At 33.0% G+C, this 11,406-nt stretch overlaps 1 protein-coding gene and 1 long non-coding RNA gene across 3 annotated transcripts; one reads left to right on the top strand and one right to left on the bottom strand.

Annotated features, from left to right (window-relative positions):
* Positions 1 to 1,175: 1,175 nt before the first annotated feature.
* Positions 1,176 to 4,999, bottom strand: LOC145604904 (uncharacterized). Of its 2 annotated transcripts, XR_014104976.1 has the most exons (3): positions 4,809 to 4,999; positions 2,179 to 2,395; positions 1,176 to 1,482 (listed from the first exon to the last, which is right to left on the bottom strand). It is a non-coding gene; the product is annotated as an uncharacterized LOC145604904 (long non-coding RNA). The 2 variants fall into 2 exon arrangements; XR_014104977.1 differs by lacking the exon at positions 2,179 to 2,395.
* A 2,045-nt stretch (positions 5,000 to 7,044) lies between these two features.
* On the top strand, positions 7,045 to 11,123 carry LOC145606038 (uncharacterized). Its single transcript, XM_081662101.1, has 6 exons — positions 7,045 to 7,222; positions 8,185 to 8,400; positions 8,476 to 8,568; positions 9,436 to 9,549; positions 9,632 to 10,076; positions 10,801 to 11,123. The coding sequence occupies exons 2-5, from the start codon at positions 8,398 to 8,400 to the stop codon at positions 10,073 to 10,075; spliced, it is 654 nt and encodes a 217-aa protein (XP_081518227.1). The 5' UTR covers positions 7,045 to 7,222; positions 8,185 to 8,397; the 3' UTR covers position 10,076; positions 10,801 to 11,123.
* Positions 11,124 to 11,406: the final 283 nt, after the last annotated feature.

The raw sequence follows: 11,406 nt of genomic DNA, 5'->3' as shown, positions 1-11,406 counted from the left end.
TCGAGTCTCATCCGCTCATTCTAAATAATTGCAAAAATTAAATAAATTTTAGGAATATAAATAGAAATCCTCCCCAGTGGAGTCGCCAAAAAACTGTAGGGAATATTTCAAGCATTATGATAACCCCAAACTTGAACCCCACTGTGATCATACACTAAAGTACGGTGGCGTTCCAAAGGGAAAGACAAAGAGCAAAAAGAGTCGCCAACAAGTTTTAGGAACTTGTAAACCCAAAAGACAATCCAAAAGGACCATCAACTACTCCATAAGGTCTTGAACCAAACAGGGTCCGGGGATGAGGGTACGAATTCAATCTACAAAAGAAAGGACTCGCCCTACAAAATAGGCCTCTACTTTGTTCTGCTCGTATTCATGCGCGCTTTTCGAATAACATACAAACATCATATTAATCCTACCCTGTTTATCTATGTTGGTTGAAATTTAATGCACAAATAAAACTATTATTGGCGATCACTTGAGTTAAAATCACATTAGCCTAAACCAAAATTAATAATTATCTTATTAAGCGTGATTTCAAGTACAAATTCCCTTTAACAATCATAAAAGGCGTGATCAAGCAATAACAATAATAAATAATCAAGAAACATAATAATAAATAATAATAATCACTACAACAATTAACCACTTGTGCCACGAATTATGCCACGGGAATTCTAAATTCGTGGCATAATTTGATCTAGCCACGGGAAAAATAAAGTCAACAAAAAACTTGATATGTCAACAATATATTATGCCACGGGAAAAAGGAAATTCGTGGCTAATTGAAACTTGTGCCACGACTAAATTTCTTTTCCGTGGCAAATAAACACTTATGCCACGGCTAATTATGTTCCCGTGGCAAATTGGCACTTGAGCCACAACTAATATTATTCTCGTGGCAAACAAACACTTGTGTCACAGCTCACAGGTATTATTTTCGCCGTGGCATTCAATCTAACACTTGTGTAATATAAAAATTTATTTTTGTGGCAAACATATATTGATACAAACCGATCACGTTGTTTAAGAAAAATAAACTAGGATTAATTCCGTGAATCTTACAACATAGAAGTAATTATTATTTTTATGGTTTAATTTACAATTATTTTTAACCAAGAGATATATCTAATTCCAATAATAACAATAATAATAATAATACAATTTAAATCAGAATTTATAAAAAAAATTAGAATTTTATTTATATAAATTAAAAGTTTGTACATTGTTATTTATAAGGAAAATTACAAAATTAAATTATCACTAGTTAAACTAAGAATTCCTTCAAAAAAAAAAAAAAAAAAAAAAAAAACAATTAAAGTTAAAACTAAATCATTTTGTCCCCTAAACAATTTCAGCAATTCTTTGGACCGCATTATCATTTGTTTCTCTTGCTTGCAATTCAGGAACAATTCAGGAAGCATCTTCTTCAGCTTTAGTATCCACCTCTAGCGTTTTTACACATATCCAATTGATCTAAATCCCCTGATAAACAAAACACACAAACAAATCAAAACGGTATTTTATATAGATTAATTGAGCACTAAAAAAAAGGAACTTGATGTTTGTTTCCCCCCACCCTGAAATTGAAACACACTACTAGAATCGAGTTCATTAAGGACATGAAATCCCATCGTAAACCCATCATAAAGGTTCATTTATGAACGCATTTTCCATCCAGAGCCCATCCTAGAAAGGGGCCGTCGTAGAATGTATAACCTGTTATAATCCCATCGCAAAAGCCAATTACCAAGGGCTAAAATCCCGTCATTAAAGCCATTTGCGACGGGCAAAAATCTCGTTACAAATTCCATTTATGACAGGACAACCCTGTTGTACTTTTATCATTTACAAACCTGCTCCAACAACTCGAACAAAACAAACAGAACGACTGCTACGATAAACAAAGCAAACAGGCTTTTATATGTAACCAGCCAATTAAATCAAACAAGAACAAAGAAAATTTGTATCATAAACCTGCTTACACTCTTTTTTTTCATAGACATAAATAATCCTCAGTAACACTACTTGAGAAACCTCAAATCTAAGTGATATAATTAGTTTGCCAGATAAACAAATTAATCTGATTTTATTTAAGAATCTGAAATAAGTCACCAAACTTCAAATCATTAGAAGGAGAAGAGACGACACACATAAAATCATTACAAGGAGAATACAAACCTGCTAGTATACAATTCAAGGCAGCCTGGTGATATTGTATAAAGTACTGAAGAAAAGAATGTCGAGATTCAGAGAGTGTAATAAACAAAACAAACAGAGCAACTGCTATGATGGTAACCACAGATTGATCAAAAGGCATTGCTATCATGCATGTCAGCATTGATACACCTAGGAGTGTCGAAAAGAGGGATGATACCACTAGGTTGTAGAGAAGTACCTATTGAGAAACACCAGTGCAAAATTTGTAATTATTTCCATCACCATTAGTGGTAGGTAAGTAACTTCTTGAATGCCAGCCAAAGAATGGGAAAGGGATGTAATAAAATGAATAGATTTAGCAGAATAACCCCCTATAAAAACAAGCAGAAATACATATCATGGGTTTCTGCATGGCAGCATCTACTGCATCATGGATTTCAGAATTGTGTAATTCATAAAAGCTGCTCCACTTCTGGAACTCTCGAGTTGTAGTAAAACAACTCTAACAGAGCAAATAGATGAGACTAAGGCTATGTTTGGATAACAAAAAATGGAAGGAAAGGAAGGGAAGAAAAAGGGAGGGAGATAAACTTCCTTGTTTGGATAATATGTTGGGGGAGGGAAGGGGAGGGGGAGGGAGGGATCCATTTTCCCTCCTCCTTTAATAAAGACCATCCCTTCAAAATTGGAGAGATTTGGAGGGAAAATGGAGCTCATCATTTCCTCCACTTTCCCTCCCTTCCCCTTCCTCTTATTTCCCTCCCTTCCATTTCCCTTCTAATTTGTTATCCAAACATAGCATAATGAACTACTTACGGGGAATTATGTGTTTCACAAAGATGGTACGCCAAAACTACTCCACCCTTAACTATATCATTCTATCCTCATTATATGGAAGATATTGTGACTGATAAACAGCAAGGACACAACCCAAGTTGGGTTAAGATAATGGTGCTGCTAAGGTTTTATGTCCAAGATAAAATTCTTAGATGTAAGGTTCTTCTATTTGCAGGTATAAATTTGTAGGATAATTAAGGAATAAAGCAACACTAGCCATAACAATTCACTTGATTATTAATTCGATTAACTTAATGGACATCATCATCTCTCAACTTTTAATTTATGATTCGAATCAAGTACAACAAGCACACAATAGTGCGACAACAAGTGGTCAGCAGCAGTTTTATCACAAAAACAGAAAGGGATGAAATAGCAGGGTAGCAACAGAGGGAAATACTAGGGAAGCAACAACATAACGAATGCAATCTACTATCAAATAAATTGAGTTACATATATACAAGTTTCGGAAACAAATCGAATACGAGACACTGTTAAGTGAAACAAAAGCTACTAATAGAAATCCATGAATACACACGCTTACACGAGCAACATCATTGAGCTAAACAAGCACCTTTTGGCAAAAGTAATAATAAAACAAAAAAAAAAACAAAAGCCACCCCTTTAGATGGTATGTTACTGAGGCTCCACTGGTGCCTAAGTGTCAACAATGAGTGGTGACCCTGTAATCGCTTAGATCCACCTAACTTCTGAGATAACGAATCAAGGTGATTAAAATCACCCTGAACAAGATTATTAGGGGGCAAAGAATGGAACATGGTATTAAGCTGGTTCCAGACAGTAGAACGCAACTCAAGGTAAGGCGAGCCATACAAAAGGACTAGAGTCCATTCATTCATAGCATAGTGACACACATCTGAGACAGAGCAAATAAAAAAGTTTGGTACATTTCACCCTAACCGACAGGGGGATACTCATTATCCAAAACATTCAAATGTAGCATGTAGAGTAGACTCAATACCATTCCCACAGTCACACACACCGCGTTAGAGAGAAAATGCATATAATGTAGCCTTTCTCAAACTGCAAAGAAGCCTTACAGGCCCTCCAAAGTGTCTAAGCTAATTTCTATTATGTGTCCATTTTTCCATTTATCATCCACAAGAAGGGAAAAATAAAACCTTTTACAAAAATATTAAGTATAGATATTATGTGTCTAGTATAAACAATACTACAGAAAGGCATATTTTTCTCAAGAAAGGGTATGTATATCCTGTTAACTTCACTGATTCAACACTACAATTTCCAATTACCACATCGTGGTTCCATCAATGTATAGGTCTCTTATATGATAAGCTGATGCACAACTCTCACTAGAACTTTTATGGATGGTTGAAATACTAAGAAGAAATTAGAGGGTATATGATGTTCCAATCAATTGGACGCAATCAGTAGATAGCATAAACAATATATAGCCCCAGAAAAAAAAAATTAATAATTTTTTTTTTAAAATCAAATATTAAACCCAAATCAGATCCGAACTCAAATCTCACATAAAAATGCAAAATATATTGAACACCAACTAAATCAAATAACTATCAATAAATAGCGCCACATTCAGCATAGTCCATAGAAACCCATTGAAACCCAAAATGATGATTTGAAACCCATTGAAATCAGCTAATTGACAGATGATGATAGATTGAAAACAAATTTCACAACCCATTAAACCCGAAATGATATTTTGATATCACACATATATATTAAAATAAAAAAAAACCCCCCAATAAATACCGTTGAAACCTAATTTCAGTGAGAAATTAAATTTCAGATATAGGAGAGAAGGAACTTACTTCAGAATTTGAGACTTCCCACTTGATTCTAGAAGAGAGTAGTTGGATTAAAAGCTTGAAATTGGTAGAGAATGGAGGATGGAGTAAAGAACTGGCTTTCCAAAAAAAAAAAGAAAAAAAAAAAGAAAAAAAAATGGAGTGAAGGATGAAGAACGCATATGACATATGAGGAAGCTGTTACTCTGTTAGTGTTGAAGTGTTTTACACCCTTTTTCTTAATGTTTTTTGTTTTTAATTTTGTTTTGTTTTTTTTTTAATTATATATTAGTTATACTGAGTATTGATTTGGAGGGAGTTTTACCGCCTCATTTTGATGAGATTTACTTTTAGGGGTATAATTTCACACAAAATTTTCAACCAAGTTAAAGTCTTTACTGATTATGGAGGTAAATTTCCCTCCTACATTTTACTTGTAGCTTTGTTAAATTAAATTTTTTTTTATTTATTTTTTTGATTTTTTATTGATTAGAACTTTAGTTACAAAATTATAATTTTATATCCGAATGCCTCACTGAATAAATATAAGATAGTACGATATGCAACAACGATCGTAACTTTAATTTGCTTACGAATGTTTTTATTTGATTCAATTATTATGTATTTAGTAGATCTAAATCTCTTTGTAGATGTCGTATGTCTTTTATTTATGAACAATTTTATATCACAAAAAGAAAAGATAGTGTACAACAAACATAGCATTCGATACACATGAATATATCTAAATGTTTTATTGAATAAATATAAGTATAATCTGAAATAATTTAGTGCTCCGTAATAGATATGAGCATAGTTTCAAAATTACATTACAATGATAATACAAGTACCTATATATATAAATTAAGCTAGACGGGAGACTATACTATTATATGAAATAATTAGAATGGGGTTGTTAAAACATGGATTAACAATAACCTAATATTACTCTAACAATATTGTTAATCAATTTTATGGGATTTTTAAAATAATATTGGATCAAGGAATTCTATTATTAATTAAAGTTAAATTACTCTTTAACTCTTTCTTTGACTAAGGGCTTGTTCACATTTACTGAACTGAACTGAACTGAACTAAACTGAACTGATTGGAGTTGAATTGAACTGAACTGAACTGATTGGAGCTGAACTAAACTAAACTAAACTGAGTTGAAATGAATATTTTTTTGAGAATGAAGGAAATTTGAAGCTGAACTGAACTAAACGGATCAGATCTGAACTGAACTGAACTAAACTGATTGGAGCTGAAATGAACTGAAATGAAATTAAGCTGAAATGATATTCACACAATTTTATTTTTTTAAACTTGATTATTAAATGTAAGAAAACATAATTATACTTCAATTCTAAATGTTCTAATACATATGGTTCTTGTTGGTCTCAACTATCAAGATCAAATGATATAAAACAAACGTTTCTAATGTAATTCACATGGTCTTACATCAATTACTTGTAACACACAATAACTAGATCTAAACTTGACCCAAACACTCGCATTTTCCACTCTAGTTACATGATAATGTAATAGTAAGTATTTATATACTCCGTAGTACGTACTTTTATATTTCGAGAATACTTATTGTGTGGTTATTTATTCAAGGGTTATCTGGTCAGTTAGGGGTTAGTTATTCATGGGTTACTCGGTTGGTTATAAGTAACTTATAATAGTAACCTTTGACCGACCAAGTAACTCCTTAAATAAGTAACCCTTGAATAAGTAATTTCGTTTTTTTTAATTTTTTTATTAATAAGCACCTTTATAATATATATATATATATATATATATATATATATATATATATATATATATATATATATATATATATATATATATATATATACCACCTTCGATTTTTAATTAGTTGTAACTTTGAGGCATTATAATCGAAGGTAGTATAATTAATGAGTTATTACATTATGAATAATCATACATGTGTAATAAAAAAATAGAATTAAGCACTTAAAATTAAATTAAAAATAAAACAAACACATATCAACAAAACACAAAAAAGATTAAAAAGGACATAAGCTCATTATGTTATACACTTATACTGATACTTATATAAAGTATCACTTAATCTTAATTAACAAATAATGTTAGTTGACTGTATTCAAAAAAAAAAAAAAAAAGTTAGTTCACAGATTAGGTAGCTAATTACCCCAAACAAAAACATCTCACAAACACTAATCCCCCTCACAAATCCCAAAGTTGATTAGCCGCCACTTTCTTTTTTAATTAGCCGCCACTTATTAAACAATTTACCAAAACCACAAAATTCTCCTCAAAAATCAGAAACCTTCCTATTAAAAAAAAAATTCAGAAACCTTGTTTGCTTAAGAATCAAAACCGTTCTTTCGAAGGACCCTAATTCGAAGATTCGACTAACGCTCAGAAGATCAATTCTTGGACAAAATTTCAAGGTTAGATCTATTTACTGTTCGTTTTTCTCATATGTTGTGTTTTAATGTGTGAATCAATGGTGATTTTAATTTATTTTTTCTAATACATATGTGGTAGAAATTGAATTACGTTGGATTCTAGTTGCTATGGTTGAACAGATTTGTTCTCGAATTTTGATTTTATTTATACAATTTCTGCTACAATTTGGTGTGGCTTAAGATTTTTGCTCTTTAATTTTCATAATTTCGTATGGCAATTTTCCTGATTTCATTTAATTTATTCCTCATTTTTTTTTTTTTTTTTTTTTTTTTTTTGTGAAAAGTAATTACTTTGTATCTTTGATTATATTTTTTGTATAATCTGTTTTTTCTGATAATTTGTGTGCATGTGCTACTTAAATTAGTCTAATTTATGATATTAGTAAAATTAAATAGTGCCATCCTATGAACATGATCAATATCCTCAAATCTTTTACAATTGGACATCTTAAAGAAAAGAAATAGCTAATATATGATATATTTGATACTTGAGTTCAAATGCATTGCAACTATGCTATAGATCTTGACCAACATCTTGAGTTGATGAACTCAATCCTCCAATATACTTCGGACTTACAGTCCATAATGAGAATATCTGAGGGGAAAAGAAAAAATCAAATTTCATAATCAAATCATGTTAAAATCTGAAGCTGATGTTTCCAATGACGTCTTTATGTCGCTAGATATTTCATATTACCTCATTGTATGCCATATCATGTAGCTGGAAAAAACAATAAACTATGATAGTTGACATTAAAGGCCAATTTTTGTAGAAGGCTGAACCATGAATTTGAAGCTCCTTCTTTGGAATTTTGCAATTTTTCAGTGTCAGCAATATAAAAGTATGAGTGGTCAGAATAGGTAGTTTTTCTTTCTCTTATTAACAATGAAACATTGTCAACTTGATGTATGGGCAATAATTAATTTATCTTTGTCTTTTGCAGGAGAAGTGGTCATTTGATGACCCTGAAAATAGGCGGGAGTGTGTTATAAAACATGCACAACGTTTATTCAGAGGTGCTAGGAGCAAATTGAAATCAAAGTACTTTAATGATAAAAACTTGAAAACAAAAAAAGAACGTCTCAAAAATAAGCCTAGTCATCTGACTAAAGTGGAATGGAAGTTCTTGGTTGACTATTGGAGTGAAGAGGCGGTTATGGTAAAATACACAGATAGTATATCTTTATTCTTATATAATTAACGTATATTATTTATTAAATTCTTTTTATTGTAGGAAAAGAGCAAAAAAGCAAGTGAAAGTAGGGCACAACAGAAGATGCCTCACTATAATGGCACTAAAAGCTTCGGTCGCACTAGACAAGAAATAGTATGTAATAACTACTCTTTCTAATTTTAACTTTTGATTCTTGCCATATATAGGACTACAATACTCTATGATGTCACATCAAGCCTTAATTACTACCTTTACTACATTCTATCATTTTCCAAAGAGCTCAAAAGGCTACACTAAATAAACTAATGAGAAATAAACTAATGAGACAAGCATCTGTTGCAGCTGTAAGTGTTTAGCGTTGCAGGCTGTTGTGGGTGGAGAGTGCTCCCCTACTGTTGCTGCATTTTCTATGACCTGCATACAAGCCTTGCCTGTACACTAGCCCCCTCCCTTCCTGCATACCAGCCCCCTCCCTGCCTGCACACCTGCCCCGACCCCCTCCTGCCAGATGCCACCTGCCTGCACATACCTGCATCCCCTCCCTACTTGCACACCAGCCCCCCTTCCCTGGATTTCCTACACACCAACCTAGTCCTTTCATACATAACAACCCCCACTCCCTCTTACCACTTACTTGCCTGCCTGCTTGTACACTAGCCCCCCTCGCCCTAGCATTCCTGCACACCACGTCACCACCCACGCCCCCCTTCCCTGGCATTCCTGCACACCATGTCACCACCCATGCCCCCCTTCCCTAGCATTCCTGCACACCACCCGCGCCCCTTTCCTGCACACACCTAATTATAATTTTCTGTTTTTTTTTTATTTTTTATTTTTTATTTTTTTTATTAGCTGAATTCTGAACACATGGAAAATTAAATTCTATTGGACATAACTAAATGTCATTAGCTTCCAAACCACTAAAAATTTTACGAAGTAATTCTCGCACTTATTCAAAATATGCAAACGTACAATAATTAGGAGTGTAATTTGATTCTAAAAACTCTGTAATGTTTGTAGAAGAAGAAGAATGACGGGAAGTGTTCTCGAGTTGATGTATTGGTTGCAACTCGTACAAGAAAATCTGAGAAGGCTGTGAATGCAATCAATTTGGCAAATAACACTCATGCAGTAGTAAGTTTATAAGTTTTATGTTTGTTATTTTCCATTTAATATTTACCATCTTATCTTCTAACTTAATATTGTTTATTCATAGGATGAGATAAACAAATTAAAGGAACAAAGAGAGCAAGGTCTTAATCAGAAAACAGATGAGCAAATTATTCAGGATGTGCTTGGCAAAGATACACATGGGTATTTGAAAGCATATGGACCTGGTAGAAGTATTACGCAACATTTTAAAGTAAAGCCCTCTCGAATTGATCTTACTCAAGAGGTGAATGAAGTTAAAAAGAAAGCAGATCAAGCAATTGAAGATGCAAGAAAAGAAGCTGAAAATGCTAGAACAGAAGCAGAACAGGCTAAATTAGAAGCTGAACAAGCCAAAAAAGAGGCGGAAGCTGTTAAGAATGACGTGGACAGAAAAATTGCTGATAATAATGCAGTTTGGGAGAAGAAGTTTAGTCAACTTCTGGATTTTCTTGGAGCAGGAAGTTCATCAGATTCTGATGATTCAGGATGTCAAGGTTCAAAGGAATGAAGTAAGTAATGCTATCTTCACCGGTTATTGATGGCACTTTGTAAATTCTAGTTTAACCAATTTTTATATTTATGTGTATGCTCCTTTATTGCCTTGGGTTGGGTGATTAGAAATTGCTGCATATTTAAACAAAGGGATATCAGTTGCAAGCTTAGACTTCAATTCAAATTGTTACACTTGACAGGAAAAAGCAATAGCCTATATACGTAGTATTTTTTTTCATTTTTTCTTTTTCCCGTGCTGGCAGCTATTGCCTTTCCCCCTCTCCTAGCCTGTTGTCCTAGTGTCTTTTCCCCCCTTACTAGCTGTTGTTGCCTTTCCCCCTCCGCTGCTTGCTACCCTGCAGTCTTTCCCCTGTTGCTGCTGCTTAAGTCAGACTTATATTAGTTTTCCTACATTACAGAATCAATGATTTATATATATATATATATATATATATATATATATATATATATATATATATATATATGTAAATATATATTTTGATGAGTTACAGAATCAATGATTGTGAATGCATAACATTGTCACAAATAATATGTTAATGCAGCCAGGCTAGCCACTTCAGCTATTGTTGTTGATGCAGCCGATGCCGATGCTGCATCTTTTGTTGTCGTTGTAAATGCCGCTGTCTTTGTTATAGATCTGTTGCATATTCTTTGTTGGTTGCTTTAAGAGCTACAATTGTTATTTAGATGGGCTAAAGCTTTCTTTGTTTGATTTTATAGGACTTCGGTGAAGAGTCGGAAGGGCTCAATGTCGTTCAGCAGCACATCATATCTCACAAATGCTCACATATGAGATCCCCTATTAAACTTGACTAGTTTTACGCTTCGAACAACAGCAACAAATTGATACGTTCTGGCCTTATCAACTTCAGCTCAACAGATCATGTTAAGTTAAAGTAGAAGACATGAACATAATTATAGATTGTATTAATCTAGTTTTTAGTGTATTATAAACACAAATAAAATAAAAGTTGTAACTTTTGTGTATTTGTATGTGATTCTCACTAATTTCGCTTTAATTAATGCAATTTTTTTTTATTATATATTTTTTTTAGCTTTGTTAGCTACTGTAATATTTATGGCAACAAAGTTTGGTAGCCACAGTACAGATTCGAGGCAATGAAGCTTATTAGCTACGGTAATACTTGTGGCAACAAAGTTTGTCACCACGGTAGAATTGGTGGCAAATAATGTGTTAGCCACGTTAGTTTTCGTGTCAAGAGAATATTTTTGCCACGTGAATACTCGTGGCATAAATTTCAAAATTTGCCACGACATTCATTTTCCCGTGGCAATTTTCTAGCCACGACCTCTTGTGCCACGGGA

This window comes from Chenopodium album, chromosome 22 (genome assembly GCF_948465745.1).
Source record: "Chenopodium album chromosome 22, dcCheAlbu1.1, whole genome shotgun sequence".
Lineage (NCBI taxonomy): Eukaryota > Viridiplantae > Streptophyta > Magnoliopsida > Caryophyllales > Amaranthaceae > Chenopodium > Chenopodium album.
This window is presented reverse-complemented; position numbering and strand designations above follow the sequence as displayed.